Below are 19,010 nucleotides of genomic sequence, written 5' to 3' on the forward strand. Positions count from 1 at the left end.
CTGTCATCTTCATTATTGTTATAGCATTATCTACAGAAATTAAGTATCATACTTTGAAACATAATAAATTACATACAATGGCAGTGTTCATGCAGCTTTGCCCATTCCGGTTTGATGGGGCTGTGGAAAGCACTGCTGGCCAGGCAGCTACAGTCTGGTAAGGAGCAGGCCACAGCCAGCAGTTCAATTAACTTGCACAACAGGAAGGTTACTGAAAGGAGATTGTACCCAACTGAGGCTAGTGCACTTTCCTTTAGATGAGCCATAAAAGGCTTCACCAGCACTTGGATGAACCATTGATATGTCTGCAAATTCCTGACAGTACATCCAATAACTGCTCATTAGTGAGGTCATGACAATGGGAGGAGAAATTGCACTGTAATAACATCCTGCTTTGCAGACTGTTTGCCAACACCACTCTCAAGTATCATTAGGAGCAGGACATGTACCCTGATCTGCTCTTAGGAGATCTTCTCCAAGACAGTGAACAGTTCTTAGAGCCTCTAAAAGACTCCTCTGAGAAAAGGAACTATGGTCAAGTATATTTCAGAGTTCTCCTGTGCTTCTTAAAGCACGTGGCATGCGGCATGCTGGGCACTAATGATAAATCTTATATTTTTGTTTTATATAACAAGAGTTATTCCCATCTACGTGTTGGTACCGGAGCTCCCATCCCTCCCACTTAACTCTTCAGGGGTGAGGGAACCCACTATCCTATGGCTTGATGCTATTTAAATATTGAGTTTATGATGAGACTTGGCTCTAAAGAATTCCACCCACAGCTTTTAATGGAAGAAATACAGCTGCAGAAAAAAAAAACCAAACATCAGTAACTCAGAAAGATAAATGGATATGGCAGTTGTGGGAAAACAGCTGCTGGAGAGACACCTCATAAGAGAAGGCATAGAAAAAAGAAGACCTTGAGCAGCAGCCAAGTTTCTTTTATTGAGAAAAGTAAAGAAACTAGAGCAGTTACATTGTTTACCACTTCTCCCACCCCATATAATTGGGACAATTGATTATAAAGGGCATCGTCCTGAAGTGATGAACTTAAAACTCTGAGAAAGCAAAGGTTGTCCAACTTCTGCCTAAATAGCATAATAAGCCTAGCAGCTGTGCTGCAATTTAGGTTGTTGCCTAGCAAAGATACTTTGTCAAATATGTGTTTGTCTCCACAGCTGCATGCTCCCACAGCTTTGAAGACTGATAACGGGGTATGTATACACACTGCCAGTGGTCTCAGGCATCCCCTCCCCTAAGCACCAGTCTCCCTGAGCTCTACACCACTACTAAAATGTAGATGATCCTACCTCTATGATACCTTCCCTTTCTGAGTATAGCAGATATTCCTCTTGTTCCATTTTCATAACCATTTACTGACCCCTCTATAATTCATTAGAAAGTTGTGCTAATGACAAGGCATGGATCTAGGTCAGGAAACAGCGATAAGAGCTACATTTGGGATCTTAGTTCTGCTTCCTGCTTATTACCACAGCCTCTTATCATTGTATGCTAGTCTTAAAGCATCACAGAACACGCTGTTTTCTCCCTACAGCTATATACTATACCGCTGTTTTAGCGGTAAGGACTCTTTCCACCAACGCCACCGCCAAATTTCTCCTGCAGTCCCCCACAGCCAGAGGCACTCACAGGTCTCCAGATCCATTTGTTGTTAACTCCAAATTGCTCTGGAACACAGGGGATTTTTCTTTCCTGAAACAGGTCAGCCCTGTAAGGGTCTATACCAGAACTTCAGAGAAGTGGTCAAAACAACAACAGCGATCACTCTCCGATTCAGTCCTTGTGTGTCTGCATGCAGTCTTGCATTTCTGCAATAGTTTCACCTATGAATACCCAAGGAAGCAAGTGTGAGCCAGGGTTTTGGGAGCTGGAGAACTTGCAGTCACTGTCTTGGGGTTTCCTCAGTGCATGACTCCATATCTAGTGTTCAACAAATTAACCATCCCAAATTCATACCGTACTATTTCATGTATCGAAAAAGAAACCATTAACTTGACCTGGGGAACATTAGATTTTCCAACAAAATACAGCTGAAACATTAAAATCTCCCTGAGAGATGCCTTCATGCAAGTTACCCAAGAGAAAAGTCAAGTCTTTGATGTAAATAAAATGGAAGAAGCACGTGTGATGCTGAAGCACAGCTCCTACACCTCAGTCACCATCACAGGATTGGCAGGATGCTTCGGCTGGTGAAGGAGCAACTAGTCCTGTGCTGTGCACACTTTATTTGTCTCAACAGGCAGGGCAGGAGGGATGCTTTCACACACACACACACAGACACACACACACACATCCTTCTTCAACTGAACATCAGATCTAACCAGCAATTACAACAGAAGCAGACAGCCAAAGTTGTAAGTACCAGCCCTATGGGTCACAGCAGTTTTTGGTTTGCTTTTGGTTTGCTGTTTTTAAACCTTTAGCGTCTTCCAAGATTCCTAGTACAATGTTACCAGCTGGTGGGAGTTATCTGCAACCAGGGTGCTTTCTGGCAACCTCTTTTCAAGCCTGTCAGAAAATAAAGCTCTCAGCTCACCCATTTTGTCCCCTCCCTTTACAACATGTAACAAAATCGGAAAAAGGGAACTTGCAGAAATTAGTGCAAATGTCAGACAGACAAAGCCATAGAAACACACAGCTCTGTATCCTTCCCTGTGTACAAACACCAGTGCCATGCTAGAATTATAACCTGTGAATCTAAGGGCAAACCTCCAAAGTTATTCACCCCTCAAGTGCTTACACAGACTCCTAGATGTTATCCCAGCTGGGGTAGCAAATGCCATTCACACATCACCAAGCAAATACCACATCATCTAGCAGGGGCACAAAGGGAATATGTAGTACTTACACAATTACACGGGCACATAACACAATCCACCCACACATACGCTCTTTGTTTCTGTAAAATTTACAGAAATGAGCTGTAAAATATGAGCAGTACTTGCTTTCTTTGGGCCAAAGGGAACAGTTCTTGGATGCGAACCATTTTGCAAGACAAGCCCAATGCCAAATAAGCCACCTCTGGGATTTGAGGATGAATTGGGAGACCACAGCTAGGTCCTCTTCTTCACCCTCTTCAAACCTTATTGCAACTATCTTGTATAGCTTATTTGTCCTCTCCTCTTTCACATCCCAGCCAGCAAGGCCTTGCTGAGGAAGTGCTCAAACGGTTCAGCTGCCAGGAGCACAAGGTGCTGCAGTTACTTTGTGGTTTTTTCTTAAAATAGAAAAATTTTATTTTTCAATACAGAAAGTAGCATTTCAAATATGAAGCCTCCAATATAACTCAGGAAGAGCAGGAACTCGGGGTGTGACCAGGTTTCCCTGCCTCATTTGTGAACAGAAGATTGATAATGTCTCTGCTCCCACCTCTAATGGAAAAACTGAGCACCAAATGTCAGGCTGAACTGGGGAATCTGCCCTAGGAACAGGTACAGTTCTATTGTCTTTGTACTGGCCAAGCTACTGCTGACAAAAGTACACTGACAGGACACCAAAACTACACTAGGATCCAAGCAACTGACTACGTGGCTCCAAGTTACACAGCTTTCCCATACCTCCCAGTGCCTGTCAAGAAACAAGAGTCAGTCCTACAAGTTTTACCTACATAAATATGGCTGCCTCCAGAAGAAGGCAGTGGTACAAAGTTCAGTCTGGCGCAGGAGGATGCTGCAGGTTGACTATCTGACTCCGGACAGGATGGAATAGGGAGGGCAGAGAGAAAGAGTACAGCAGGTGACAAGTATCAGTTTCTCCATCTGGTGGCCCTGCTGCCTCTCCCATGCCTTCCATTTTCATCTGTCTTTTAAGACCTGCCAGAGCTATAGCCTCCTGGGTTTGTCATGCCTTACAAGATTATTTTTTCCACCTGATATTCACTGGGAGGACCATAAATATTTTTCCTACAAGTGCCAAGCCAGTTCTGAGACTGCTAGAAAAGGGAGCCTTCCCAAGGCCTCTAGGCTTTTGCTACAGCTCCAGAGCTCCTGCAGGTGTCTCTGTAGAATGTCTGGTTTTATTCCTGGCAATCTCATTCCCTGGTCCATTAGTCAGAGCAGGTAGCTTCTTGTAGTAACTGTTCAAGTACACAAACTCTGCTGCCAGCAAGATAGCCCTTACACATTAACAAGTAAAAGCCATTTCCAAGCAGTTAGCAGAGCCAACATGACAAGTAGTCCTGGAAGCACCATACATCATAAGCTATCACTGAAAAATTAAAAGAATTATTGTTTTGGTGTTAAAGAATTCTGGTGTGTACATCCCTTGCTGCTTGGTAGCAATTAACTAACCAGAAGCAAGTAGTGTTGCCCTTTTCTTTTCCAGCTCCTTGAAGATCTCACTCAGTGACAAATAAACAAGGGAGTTTCGTTGATTCCCACATCACTAAAACACCTGCTAAACAAAGGAGAGGAAAAAAGGATCCCCTTAACAGATGGTAATGCCTGTATACAACTGGAAGCCCACTCAGAATACAGCTAAGGTTTGCAGAGACTCACAAAATACCCATGCAAAAAGCGCTCAAACGCTCTCATCCCTGCTTTTTCTAAGGGTGTGAGGGAAGAAAGGGATATTAAGGACATGAAAAGGAAAAGAGTTTTCTTGCAAGCAGGTTGTACCATCCAGAGCCTCAACTGCTGTATTCAGAACAGCTTTTCTTTAGGGGAAGAGAATCAACACTAACCCTCTCTGAGGCTGGAGATCTCCAAACCGAAGCTAGCCAGCAGGCAGAGATGATCAGATGAACAAAAAGGATTTGGTAAGCCATTTGCCAGCAACAGGACATCTTCAGAGAGAAGGGAAAGGCGGCCAAGCAGCTTCAGGGCTCCATCCCGGTACAGCCTGCGACCTGACAAAGACAACAGAAAGAAACATCAGCCAGAAACCGGTGCTACAAGTTAACTCTATACACTTACAGAGGGATGCCTGTCAATATTCTCCTGTTCTTTCCCTGACGAACCAAGACAGCCTGCACAAACACTGCATGCACCTTTGAGTCCAGCTGTGAAAGCAGTGAGCATCCTATAATACTGCTGTTCAATGGTTTCATATGCTAGCAGGTACAGGAATAAAATACACACTAGATTCACTAGGCAGTTGCTTACATGGCAAGTTGCTTTCACGGTAGTAAGTTCTAGGAATAGCTTCAGATTCTCCCCTGAGAACGTAACTCCTATTTCAGGTAGCAGAGAGGTGCTGCCATTGTAAGGTAACCAGAGTCACCACCTTCAAAGGCCAGTATGCGTTCTCAGTCAGACCAGAAGTCCAAGCCTTGAACTAAGGACCCAGCACTGCCTGTTATCGGGAGCACAATTAAGATACTTATACAAAAGAACAGAATCCACTCAGTTCTGGCTTCCTCAGAAGTCTACATGAACCTAAGCTAAGCAGCTTCAGTTTTTCCACAGCAAAGACGAACAGTGTCTTCTCACGAAACCTGGACAAACGTTGCTTCCACTCTGTGCATCATTTCAGTTGAGGTAACACCCAGTAGATCCACCCCAGCTTAATGAAATGCACTACCCAACACTGAGCTGCATTCTGGCACACCTCACCGCCCTCTCCCAGCATCCCAGGGGTAAGTCTTGCACTGCCACACTTACCCCCGCTGTTCCCATTCTCCACAGGCTCTGCTGAGTAGAAGATATAATCAACAGTGGCTCCAAGCCCCATGGGCATCGTTGTGACCTCCGGACGTCCCCTCTGTGGCAGGAAGTGGCTGTAGACAGAGGTCAGGTTGAGGCCATGCCGGATAATGCCTGAAGACCTGCACATGAACAGCCAGCATTTACAAGGAAAGAAAGAGGAAGACGCAGTGTTCAGTACCACAGTCACACCTGAAGTTGGATGTTCCTTGCTGATGCAACTGTTCGAGCCATTTCTACTTTGTGAACAAACAAAAGATAGTCTTTCAGAATTATTCACTCCACTTACACCAAAGACAAAGCAGACTATGAACTTCCTTTGTCTCCAATACACAGTCCTGTCTATGCCTTTCATTCTCAACCTCACCAATACAATTATTGACAGAACAGCATGCAGCTGCAAGGACAATTCTAGATGGGTCTGGCTCTTCCAGACAGCCCTCCTAGCTCTCTTCCACCCTCACATTTATTTCAGTCTTTACTTTAGCCAGATTTTCAGTGCTCAGGAAAACAAGACCAGGCTTCAACAGTGGGGCCCCAAATTACCTTGGGACGAATGGCTCAGGATCAGGGTCTTTCACCACAGCAGAGGGCTTGGGCCAGTGTGCCAGGCGGCCTGCAAAGGAGCAAAGAGACTCCAGACAGACCTACACAGATCCTATAACAGGCTGCTCATCCCAAGTCTGTGAAGCTTCTCCTGAGACCAAATGAATATTTTTGCCCAAGAAGAGCAGATAGCTTCCAGTCACAGGTAACTTAATGAAAACTATTCAAAGGAAACCCTAGCTGTAAGATTAACAGGAATATCCTGAGAGCAGGTCAGCACAAACAACGGAGAAGTTATATTCTGTCCTGCTAAGGACATGTCCTTAAATCATTTAATATTATCAAAGCTCAGAGTACTTCAACATTTTCTCTCAAAGAAAGTTCATTTGCTTTAGACTACAGCTTACTCAAAGGGTATCTAGAAAAGCAGAAAAGAAACAGAGAGAGCAAAACCAGCCATGCCACAAGGCCCAGAGGTGAGGCACTGTCTACTGGATACCAGCATCAGACATCTATGTTGTGGCCATTGTGACATTACAGCCTTCAGGTTTGTTCTCTCCCACCAAAAATCTTGAAGCAGAAAAGAAGAAATATGTATTTTTATATATATATATGTCACTTTATAAGAAATAGCCTCCAAAAGAGACTATATCTCAGTGTATCAAGGAACACAGTAAATACGTATAAGGGTGGTAAGATTGTACTCCTCTTAGGTCTCATGGAATCAATTAGTAATCACATAGCCACAGAAGGCACCCTTCTGCCTTCTCCTTTTCTCACTAGGCATTATCTCCATCTCACATTTTCATCAAATTTGAGCTAGGAAAGTCACAAGCTGAAAAATCTCCCGTTGATACCTGGTTTAGCATCTGTCACGCCTTCCAAGAGGACCAGATGTGGTGGCCGTTCACAGGCTATGCGACAAAAACGAAACTGGAGCAGGAAGTCCCGGCTGTATTTACGTCTGTCTGCAAAGAAAAATACAAATGAAGAAAATAACTGCAGCGAAGTCACATCTACAAGGAACATCTGCATACTGTTTAGATCTGTTAGACCTTTTTAGTTTGAGAGAGGTTTTTCATAGAATCATAGAAAAAACAGGTTGGAAGAGACCCACTGAATCATCGAGTCCAACCATTCCTATCAAACACTAAACCATGCCCCTCAGCACCTTGTCCACCCGTGCCTTAAACACCTCCAGGGATGGTGACTCCATCTGCTTCTTCGGCAGCATCTAGCAGCAGGACGGTGAGTTCTGTGGTGGGGTGGACTTTTTGAGGCGGTGGGAGCTTCCCGGAGCCGGGAAAATCCCAAAAAAATAAAAAAACCAGGCGGGGGTCCTGACAGCCCCACACGCCGGTCCCGCGCGGTGCCTGACGGTAGGGGGCGGTCCCGGCAGCTACCGCGGGAGATTTAAACTGCGCCCCTGGGAGCACCGCGAAGAGGAGCGTGGCAAAGAGGTGCGGGGCAGTTCGAGCGGGCAGGGCGAGAAGGCAGGGCGCGAAGGCAGGGCGCAGAGAGGACCTAGAGACTAGAGAGAAGACACCGAAGACCATGGTGGCCACCCGTCAGAAGGTTAAAGCTGCTCCGTGTGCTGCAGCAGGCAGGGTGGATGCTGCCACCCAGACGGAGCCACAGTGGGTGCATGCAGCTACCCAGACCCTGGGCTGCAGGCAGTGCCCCCCTCCCACACCGGCTCGTGCCTCTGGTCCTGGCCCCACTTGTGAAAGCTGCGCTCGAGTGGGGGAACTCCTTCACATGGTGAAGGAGCTAAGAGAGGAGGTGAAGAGACTGAGGACCATCAGGGAGTGTGAGAGGGAGACTGACCAGTGGAGCAGGGCCCTCTCACAAACTCAGCAGCCTGCTGGGGCTGGAGTGTCCGAACATCATCCACCTGCAAGCTGCAAGGTTGGGGTTACAAGAGATGGGGAATGGCAGCAAGTTCCTGCCAGAGGAAGGAAACCTACTCCCCTCACCCATACAGCAAAGCCCCAGATCCCCCTGGTGAACAAGTATCAGGTGCTGCAGGTGGAATCCAGCCCTGAGGATGAGGATGGTGGCTCCCACAGCCTAGAATCCTTCCCTAGGCTGCACCATTCTCAGAAAAAGATAAAAACATCCTCCATCAAGAAGAAGAGGAGGGTGATTGTTGTAGGGGACTCCCTCCTAAAAGGAACGGAGGGACCCATTTGCAGACCGGACCCGCTCCACAGAGAGGTCTGCTGCTTACCGGGTGCATCAGGGAAGGAGGTAGCTAGAAAACTTCCTTCCCTGGTTCACGAGACAGACTACTATCCTTTGATAGTAGTCCAAACTGGTAATGATGACCTAACAAACAAAAAGGCCAAAGCCATCAAGAATGGCTTCAGGGCAATTGGGAAAGTGATGGAGGGCTCTGGGGCACAAGTAGTATTCTGCTCCATCCCAATGCTAAATAGAGAGGAGGGGGAAGCCAGGAGGAAGAATTCGATTAATACCTGGCTCCGAGCCTGGTGGGAGGAGAGGGGCTTTGGTTTTTTTGATCACGGGGGGGCTCACGCACCCCCAGGCTTTCTCGCTAAGGGCGGGACACATGGGTCTCCTAGGGGGGCTAAAGCCCTTGCCAGAAACCTAGCCAAGCTCATAAATCGAGCTTTAAACTAGATGTGAAGGGGGAGGGGGTTGAGCCCAGGCTAGACAGGAATGAGCCTGGATGTGGGGAATTGGTGATTGGGAGAGGGTGCGCGGGCGAGGACCACCAGTACCTCACCACACAAAAAGTGGGGGAGAACACACCTCGGGCTGTTAAGGGAGATGCAGGCACTCTGGTGTCAACTGATCCAGTTACCAGGCAGTTGGGAACGAACCCTGTTCCCTCTAGGAGGGCTGAAGGCTCGGCAGCTCAGCTGAAGTGCATTTACACCAATGCACGCAGCATGTGAAATAAGAAGGAAGAGCTGGAAGCTGTCGTAGGGCAAGGGGCCTATGATGTCGTTGCCATCACGGAAACGTGGTGGGACGACTCATATAACTGGAGTGCGGCTATGGTGGGGTATAAGCTTTTCAGGCGGGACAGGAAGGGTAGGAGAGGAGGTGGGGTAGCCCTCTTTGTAAGGGAGGACTTGGACATCACTGAGATGGATTGTGGAGATGAGGAGGTTGAGTGCCTGTGGGTCAAAATCAGAGGAGCCCACCAGAAGGTAGATTTTGTGATGGGAGTCTGTTACAGACCACCCAACCAAGGAGAAGCAGCTGATGAGCTCTTCTATAAACAGCTGGGGTTAATCTCTAGATCGATGCCTCTCGTTCTGGTGGGAGACTTCAATCTGCCTGATATCTGCTGGGTGTACAACACAGCAGAAAGGAAGCAGTCTAGGAGGTTCCTGGAGTGCGTGGGAGATAACTTCCTTGCACAGTTGGTGAATGAACCAACCAGGGAAGGTGCCCTCCTGGACCTCCTGTTGGTGAACAGAGAAGGCCTTGTAGGGGATGTGGCGGTAGGTGGACGCCTAGGACTAAGCGACCATGAGATTATAAAATTTTCTGTTCTAGGTGAAGTGAAGAGGGTGGTTAGCAAGACGGTAACATTAAATTTCCAGAGGGCAGACTTTGATCTCTTCAGCAGGCTGGTTGGTGAAGTCTCATGGGAGACAGTACTCAAGGGCAAGGGAGCCCAGGAGGGCTGGGAGCTCTTCAAAGGGGTGGTCCTAGCAGCTCAGGAGAAAGCCATCCCCGTGGTCCGGAAAAAAAGCCGGCAGGGGAGAAAGCCAGCTTGGTTGAATAGAGAGATCTTGAGGGATATCAAGAAGAAAAGAAATGTTTATGGCCTCTGGAAGAAGGGACAGGCCTCTTGGGTGGACTACAGGAGGGAAGTGAGATTGTGTAGGGAAAAAATCAGAAGGGCTAAGGCTCAGCTAGAAATTGGATTGGCCAAGTCAGTGAAAGATAACAAAAAATCTTTCTACAAATATACAAATAATAAAAGGCGGACTAGGGAGACCATACAGTCCCTATTGGACACAGAAGGGACAACAGTAACGGGATGAGGAAAAGGCTGAGGTACTTAATGCCTTCTTTGCCTCAGTCTTTAGTCGTAAGGAGGGTCGTTCCGCCTGTGTACAAACCCAGGAGCTAGAGGAGCATAATGAGGCTCCCATGATCCAAGAGGAGGTGGTCAGAGACTTGCTAGCCCGACTGGACAGTCACAAGTCTATGGGGCCGGACGGGATTCACCCTAGGGTACTGAAGGAGCTGGCGGATGTGCTGGCCAAACCCCTTTCCATCATCTTCCAACAGTCCTGGAAGACTGGGGAAGTCCCACTGGACTGGAGGCTGGCTGATGTTGTGCCCATCTACAAAAAGGGCCGCAGGGAGGACCCAGGAAACTACAGGCCTGTCAGTCTGACCTCAGTGCCAGGGAAAGTCATGGAACAGGTGATCTTGAGTGCTATCATGAAGCACATGCAAGAGAACCGGGTGATCAGGCCCAGTCAACATGGGTTCACAAAAGGCAGGTCTTGCCAGACTAACCTGATCGCCTTCTATGACAAAGTGACCCGGCTACTGGATGAGGGAAAGGCTGTGGATGTGGTCTTCCTGGACTTCAGCAAAGCCTTTGACACAGTTTCTCACAGCGTTCTGCTTGAGAAACTGTCAGCCTCTGGCCTGGACAGGCGCACACTCTCCTGGGTGGAAAACTGGTTGGATGGCCGGGCCCAGAGAGTGGTGGTAAATGGTGTGAAATCCAGCTGGAGGCCAGTGACAAGTGGGGTTCCCCAGGGCTCAGTGCTGGGTCCAGCCCTGTTCAATGTCTTCATCAATGACCTGGATGAAGGCATCGAATGCACCCTTAGCAAGTTTGCGGATGACACTAAGCTGGGTGGAAGTGTTGATCTGCTGGAGGGTCGGGAGGCTCTGCAAAGGGATCTGAACAGGCTGGACCGCTGGGCAGAGTCCAATGGCATGAGGTTTAACACAAGGCCAAATGCCGGGTCCTTCACTTGGGGCACAACAACCCTATGCAGTGCTACAGACTGGGAGAAGTCTGTCTAGAAAGCTGCCTGGAGGAGAGGGACCTGGGGGTGTTGGTTGACAGCCGACTGAATATGAGCCAGCAGTGTGCCCAGGTGGCCAAGAAGGCCAATGGCATCTTGGCTTGTATCAGAAACGGCGTGACCAGCAGGTCCAGGGAGGTTATCCTCCCTCTGTACTCGGCACTGGTGAGACCGCTCCTCGAATACTGTGTTCAGTTCTGGGCCCCTCACCACAAGAAGGATGTTGAGGCTCTGGAGAGAGTACAGAGAAGAGCAACAAAGCTGGTGAAAGGGCTGGAGAACAGGCCTTATGAGGAGCGGCTGAGAGAGCTGGGGTTGTTTAGCCTGGAGAAGAGGAGGCTGAGGGGAGACCTCATTGCTCTCTACAACTACCTGAAAGGACGTTGTAGAGAGGAGGGTGCTGGCCTCTTCTCCCAAGTGACAGGGGACAGGACAAGAGGGAATGGCCTCAAGCTCCGACAGGGGAGGTTTAGGCTAGTCGTTAGGAAAAAATTCTTTACAGAAAGGGTCATTGGGCACTGGAACAGGCTGCCCAGGGAGGTGGTTGAGTCACCTTCCCTGGAGGTGTTTAAGGCACGGGTGGACGAGGTGCTTGGTAGGAACGGTTGGACTCGGTGATCCGGTGGGTCTCTTCCAACCTGGTTATTCTGTGATTCTGTGATTCTGTGATTCTGTGACTCAACCACCTCCCTGGGCAGCCTCTGCCAGTGACCAATGACCCTTTCCATGAAAAATTTTTTCCTGATGTCCAGCCTAAACCTCCCCTGGCGGAGCTTAAGGCCATTCCCTCTTGTCCTGTCCCCCGTCACTTGGGAGAAGAGGCCAGCACCCTCCTCTCCCCAACCTCCTTTCAGCTAGTTGTAGAGAGCAATGAGGTCTCCCCTCAGCCTCCTCTTCTCCAGGCTAAATAACCCCAGCTCTCTCAGCCATTCCTCATAAGGCCTGCTCTCCAGCCCGTTCACCAGCTTTGTTGCTCTTCTCTGGACTCACTCCAGAGCCTCAACATCCTTCTTGTGGTGAGGGGCCCAGAACTGAACACAGGATTCGACGTGCGGTCTCACCAGTGCTGAGTACAGAGGGAGAATAACCTCCCTGGACCTGCTGGTCACGCCATTTCTGATACAAGCCAAGATGCCATTAGCCTTCTTGGCCACCTGGGCACACTGCTGGCTCATGTCCAGTCACTGTCAACCAACATCCCCAGATCTTTCTCCTCTAAGCAGCTTTCCAGCCAGACTTCTCCTAGTCTGTAGCACTGCATAGGGTTGTTGTGCCCCAAGTGCAGGACCCGGCACTTGGCCTTGTTAAACCTCATGTCATTGGACTCAGCCCAGCGGTCCAGCCTGTTCAGATCCCTTTGCAGAGCCTCCCTACCCTCCAGCAGATCAACACTTCCACCCAGCTTAGTGTCACCTGCAAACTTGCTAAGGGTGCACTCAGTGCCTTCATCCAGGTCATTGATAAAGACATTGAACAAGGCTGGACCCAGCACTGAGCCCTGGGGAACCCCACTTGTCACTGGCCTCCAGCTGGATTTCACACCATTTACCACCACTCTCTGGGCCCGGCCATCCAACCAGTTTTCCACCCAGGAGAGTGTGCGCCTGTCCAGGCCAGAGGCTGACAGTTTCTCAAGCAGAAACTGAAGCAGAGTGTTTGTGCCCAAACACTCAATATCATGAGAACAGGAATCACTTACTAACCTAAATGCGGAACAGAACAGATGTGTAAATGTAGAGGAACAGAGCACAGTTATTGCTGTTCCTTTAGCTAATGCGACAGTCATAGTCACCTCGATGAAAGAAATTAAGAATGTCTCCTTGAGGGATTTTTAAGCAGATTAGTCAGCGTGCAACTCAAGGAAATGTCTGCTGAAAAACAACTCCAGAAACCAGGTTTAATACAAATTCTACATTCAAGATGTCAAGAAAAGCTAGTTAGTGTGGGCTCCTTTTTTTTTAATCATCTCTAGGAACAGGATAGAACAACCATGATTGTAACTGGGCTCCTAAGAGTGATTTCCTAGCAGCGGTGCGCAAACAGTGCCCAAAACAACTCTCACAAAACCCTGCAGCTGAAAGTTGTAGCTGCTGAATATGGTTTACAATTGCACAAAAGCCTAAGTCTAGGCATACGAAACAGATACACAGAGTAGTGGAGCACTCAGCTCCCTACTAGAGAAAGATGACAGTAGAACTTGGTCTACAGCAATAGACTCCAGAAATATTTAATTCATATACCAAGGAAATGGATAGAAGAAGAGAATCTTTGCTGAGTGCCTAATGCAACATGTGCCCAGGCTACTCAGAGATACAGCAAAGCCCACAAACCGTCCATCCTCAGCAAACTCACATTCTCAGTGCACACTGGAGCTCACCTTGTTTCTTTGGCTGGCACAGGGTGACATACTGGCAGTTGTCTGTCACACCCAGTGAGCTCGGCCACAGTGGGGCCAGCAGTTTCCGTGAATACAACTGTTGGGAAAAGTCTTCCTGACCAGACACCTGCAAGGAGGCCAGAAACAGGACAGGAAACATCAGCAACACAGGGCAGAACTTCTGCAAGCTATAGACTATGTACATATATACACTTGCCAAGAGCAAGACAGGAGAACGCCCTCATAGAAAAGGCATGAACTAAGCTATTCAGAATATGGTGCAAACATAATAAACCCTCAGCTGTAAGGGATGGGTACAATTAGCTAAAGATGACCTGACAATATACTTGGCAATCATCTATTACTGAAGTGATGATTTAGCTTGAAAGCCAATGATGTATTTGATCACAGACACACAGTAACACGTAACCACAACAGACTCTAGCATAGGTGCCCATTTCAAGCTGTTTTTAGATCAAACATCCACATAAAATTTCACTAAGTCCTGGTGGAATTGTACTACCCTACGCTTCCAGACACCCAGGCACAAAAATCCCATAGCAAGGGATAACTGGGACTTGAAATTAAGCAGTCAATTATCACTGGTCTGCCTGAAGAGAAACCAGAAGAGCAGTGGTGGAAACAATACGCGCACATTTTTCTGCTTCTTTCACCAGCAGTGCTGGAGGCACTGGGGAAGACTGATGAATAACTGGATTCAATAGTTGGACTGCTTCCTCATGGAGAAAGAATGTAGGCATGCATTTCTCTAGGAGCTACTCAAACTCAGTTCTGACTGGCACCCACCTTCCAGGCTGGCATCCCATGGTAGGAAAGTTCACCATTACGGATGAATTTGTAGAGCGGAGAATCAGGTACAGAGTTCAGGTCTCCACACAAGATGACAGGATAGTAGCTACCTTCAGTAGTTTTTGCAATCTTGTCGATCTCTGCTAGAAGCAAGGCCATCTGGGCCAGTTTGATATCTCCTCGCCGAGGATTGAACAACACATGAGTGTTGGCTACACACAAAGGACTGACCGCCTTCAGATCTAGGCCCTCTGGGAGCAGAGGCTGTAGCAGCAGCACCAAGCCCACATTATCCCGATTAAGGACATCCAGGCCAGGTCTGAAGTATTCTACCGGGCTGAGGCTGATCAGCTGGAACCTGTTGTGCTTATAGCACACCGCACAGCCATCTGTCTTTGTCCCAGTTCTCCGTTTATAGAAGCATGCAAAGCCTGCAAAGAAACCATCACCTATGAAAAGGCTTATCAAGTCACCACCTTAGGCTGCCCCATCAGCTGGGGTGTTCAGCAAGTCTGTGTAGCAGAAGATGTTCCTTCTGTATTTGGGTACAGCATTATACCCAATTCCGTTTGAACAATCACAGCATATCATTTATCATTGAGGGTATTTTCTCTCTCCTTGTCCCTCTAGAACCCTCCCAGTTTTGTTACTCTGATCTGTCAGCTCCAAGAAAGATAAATTACAAAAGACAGGGTGATGGTCTAGGCTGACAGTTCACAAGTTGCTCCAGCAGCCACCTGACAAACAGGAGAGTGCTCTCAAGAGTGAGTGCTCTGAAGATGTTAAGCAGGAAGCACTGCTTGGCCAGTCCCATAAGCTGGAGGTACACACAAAAGCAGGACATACCCATCTCCTTGAACGTCGGTTCCAGCTGTTCCCAATAATGGTTCTCTTGCACCTCTTGGAGACATAGAACCTGGAAGGAAGGCAGAAACCTCACTCGCTCCACCAGTATTTTCTAGTTACCTTGTTTGGGGGAAGGACGAAAGCCAAAAAGTGGACTTGCATACCAACCCTGCAACCAGAAAGGTCATCACTGCAACTCTGTCCTATGCTTTCCAGATAGAGAGCAATAACTTTCTGGGTCCCACTGGCTTATTGAGTTTACTGGTGACTAGACAGAAGATCCTTCATCACACAAAGAGGACTCAAGGAACAGAGAAGGTCACAAAGTCCTCTTCTCTGCAGGCTTCCCCTCCTGTGCTGCCTTACAAACACAGTCCTTTCTTCCTCAACTTTATCTCTTCTTCCTCTACTTCTGCTGTTTAAAGGAGTTAAGCTCTGCTATCAAAGTATGACTAGTTTCTACAGTAACACAATCAAAGTAAGACAGACATCAAACAACATATGCACAAGGCCTCAAAAGCTCTCAGATAATCAGTGGTCAGTTACCGAGGTGGTATCTTCTGGTATCTTCCTAGGACATACCCCCCTCATCGTTGTTTTCTTTTTTTTTTTTAATGCTGTTAGGTCAAGAAAAGAATTCAAATTCCAGTGACAGTGCTGTGAGAAGGGCTCAGTCACACTCACATCAGGATCCCAATGCTGGATCTCCTGCAGAAGGTTTGGAAGGCGGTAGTTCCAGTTCAGGATGTCTGGATGACAGTGGAGATAGAGATCGTGGCTCTGATCCACCAGGTCCTGGGCAAGGATGTTGTAAGACATAACTCGAAATTCAAAGAGGGGAGTGTTTTCTGAGACCTGCTCCAGCACACAGGGCTGGACAGAAAGATCCTCCCAGTCTCTCCATAAAATGTCTACATGCAAGAGAGAAAAAAAAACAAGTTACAGGCTTGCTGGGTACCCTGCTGATATTTTCATTCCCTTGCAACCCCAGAAGTTGCCATTCTCCATCTCTGTGCTAGGGTGTTCTAGCCTCTGAGCAAACCCTCTCCCGCTCAAGTTTTCAGGTGTTCTTTTTGGATGCCTTTGGATAGTTTTCAATGGAGGGTGGCATAACAGAAGACCAGAGTCAGGCATACTGAAACACTCAATCAGCTTTTGTGGGTTTTTTGTATTATAAAGCCAGCACTTGGGAACAGCTCCTGGGAAATGAACACATATGGATGCTCAGTCCAGATGGTCTAATAGCACACAGACTACTAGCTGTGACCAGCTCTCCTTCAGCAAAAATCCACTTTATAGTTTTCACTAGCGGATTCTGTCAATTCTGAATGAACAGATACGATCAATGTCTTTCTGACAAAAAGCCCAGACATAATAAACTGACAACATTCACTACAAATACAAACCCCAAACTGAACATCAGATTCAGAGCTGTTACTACTGACCATGGTAGGGTACCTCTGTTGGGAGAGGACAGAATTGTACCGTATCCTGAATGGGCCAGACTGGGGGCTCCGTTGTTACTGTCTCTGCATCATGCACTGAACTCCAGGCCAGCACAGCTGGGTCTTCATTCGTCAGTTCTACATCAATAGTGGCACAGCCAGCTACCTGGTAACCCGTCTGTGGCACAGCTTCCCAAGGGGCACTGCCTGCTACAGCAGTCTCCTCTGTTGGTAATTTTGCCAGTTCAGTCACTGCATGATCTTGCGGTTCTGAAGAAGCCAAGGCGCGTAGCTCTACGGCCTGCTGACCAGCACACTGGGTGACTTCTGGAGCCAAATTCAGGTCACTGAGGCTCGTCATCAATAGCTCTGAACCTTCTAACCAGTCCCCAGTGAATGTAACTGATACTTTCCCCACTGCTGAAGCACTCTCGCTGGCTGGTGAATTCCCTGCTCCTTCCTCCAGCCACTGCTGGAGAAGGGCTTCTTGCTCTTCTGGGACCGACCTTCTTCTGGTCGCAGCAAAGACACCTTCTATCTGGGTGGACGCGCTCTTCTCCAGAAGCACATTCTTTCCACACGTAAAGAAAGCATCTACCATTTAAAAACAAACAAAACAAGCATAAGGCAGATGGAAATCCTTTCTCACTCACTCTTAATGTTCCTTAATGCATTTACTGTAACTCTGTGTAGCACAACCACCCAGTAGAGCAACCCAAACAGCGATTTCTCTGAATACAAACAGTTACAGTCTGAATAACTCCCCAGACTCTTCCTGAACACCAGGCCACAGTCCAATTTTAGTTATGTTATTCAATGTCACTGAAATTGTATAGGATGGCAACTGCTTTACCAGCTCCAGGGAATGCAATTCTAGCTTATGCAGTGCCACACTCCGCAGATGACCACTTGGAGCAAGTTTCTTTCCAAGGGCTGAGTAAGAAAGTAGCGCTCAGCTAAGAGGATCAAACATCACAAGAATGTGTTGTAGAAGAAAAATCGTTGCATTATTAAGAGATTTAAAATAAAGACACAGAGGGACCAACATGTGTAGTTAAATGCCTTATTAGAGACAACGCATGTACGTAAGTCCCAGTAAGAACCACAGTTCACCCGATAGCTGACATCTGTAGTAAAAAGTTTAAAAAATCTTGCTGTTAAACTACCACTTGAATATACTAATATTGGTGCGGTAAAGCAGAAAAAGACAGAGCCTCTTTTCACTTGTATGTACACACATTTACGTTTTATAGGGGCTTCGCACAGACGCTAGTCCCTACTGCTGACCAACAATCTCTTTTTCGCTCCTGTATCCCTGTGACAGTCAGACAGGGCCGTAACAACCAAGAGTCAGCAACACCCCCTGCGCGCTTTAACTGTATCTTTGCCGTCACGGCTTTCAGCGCAGCCTGAAGAACCCGACTCCTCCCCGTAGCTCGGTACCTCAGTCTGCGAGCGTCAGAACCACGGCTGCACCGAGCTACTGTTTGAGCCGGGAGCCGGGTCCGAGGGGCGTCCGGCGGGAGGGCGGCTGCACCCCGGCGCCCGCGCGGCGGCAGCGAAGCGAGCGGCCCCCCCGGCGCTCCCCGGACGCCCCCCAGGCCCCTCCGGCCGCCTCGGCCACCCCCGCCGCCGTCTGGGGGCGGTTTACCTCGCAGGGCCCGCAGCAGCCGCGCCGCGGGCAGCAGCACGTAGCACAGCACCACGCCGATCATCGCGGCCCCGCCCCCGCCCCGCCCCGCGCGGGCACGCGCTGCGCCGCTGGGGCCGGCTCGTGCCCGCCCCGCCGCGCGCCCCGCCCGCCTCCCGCCGCTGCCGCGCCCCGTGCGCGCGTGAATCCGAACACCAGGAAAGTTTCCACGACTCTTTTTTCCCTGTTGGAAGAGCCGCCGAGCAAATGAAGTCCCGTGTGCTCCGCGGGGGTTGAGAGTCACCCAGCTTCGCGAGCGCGGCCGGTGACAAGAGGGCGTTGAGGCTCTGGAGTGAGTCCAGAGAAGAACAACGAAGCTGGTGAAGGGGCTGGAGAACAGGCCTTATGAGGAGCGGCTGAGAGAGCTGGGGTTGTTTAGCCTGGAGAAGAGGAGGCTGAGGGGAGACCTCATTGCTCTCTACAGCTAGCTGAAAGGAGGCTGTGGAGAGGAGGGAGCTGGCCTCTTCTCCCAAGTGACGGGGGACAGGATGAGAGGGAATGGCCTCAAGCTCCGCCAGGGGAGGTTTAGGCTGAACGTCAGGAAAAAATTTTCACAGAAAGGATCATTGGGCACTGGAACAGGCTGCCCAAGGAGGTGGT

General features: G+C 48.6%; 2 protein-coding genes across 4 annotated transcripts in view; one reads left to right on the forward strand and one right to left on the reverse strand.

The window, feature by feature from the left end:
- The window catches only part of VASH1 (vasohibin 1), a 215,820-nt gene that overhangs the window by 17,234 nt on the left and 179,576 nt on the right, over nt 1-19,010 (forward strand). The gene's annotated exons all lie outside the window — the stretch shown is intronic.
- ANGEL1 (angel homolog 1) lies at nt 948-18,462 on the reverse strand. 3 transcript variants are annotated; one of them, XM_069858592.1, is made up of 10 exons: nt 18,372-18,462; nt 16,721-17,314; nt 15,960-16,186; nt 15,276-15,345; nt 14,427-14,878; nt 13,620-13,746; nt 7,067-7,177; nt 6,210-6,279; nt 5,622-5,785; nt 948-4,867 (listed from the first exon to the last, which is right to left on the reverse strand). In XM_069858592.1, the coding sequence occupies exons 1-10, from the start codon at nt 18,433-18,435 to the stop codon at nt 4,698-4,700; spliced, it is 2,049 nt and encodes a 682-aa protein (XP_069714693.1). In that variant the 5' UTR covers nt 18,436-18,462; the 3' UTR covers nt 948-4,697. The 3 variants fall into 3 exon arrangements, 2 of the variants coding, with proteins under 2 accessions (XP_069714693.1, XP_069714695.1); XM_069858594.1 differs by having other exon boundaries at nt 4,209-4,867; nt 14,427-14,860; XR_011337554.1 differs by lacking the exon at nt 948-4,867 and having other exon boundaries at nt 5,708-5,785; nt 6,210-6,418.

The sequence above is a fragment of the Phaenicophaeus curvirostris genome, chromosome 5, assembly GCF_032191515.1.
Source record: "Phaenicophaeus curvirostris isolate KB17595 chromosome 5, BPBGC_Pcur_1.0, whole genome shotgun sequence".
NCBI lineage: Eukaryota > Metazoa > Chordata > Aves > Cuculiformes > Cuculidae > Phaenicophaeus > Phaenicophaeus curvirostris.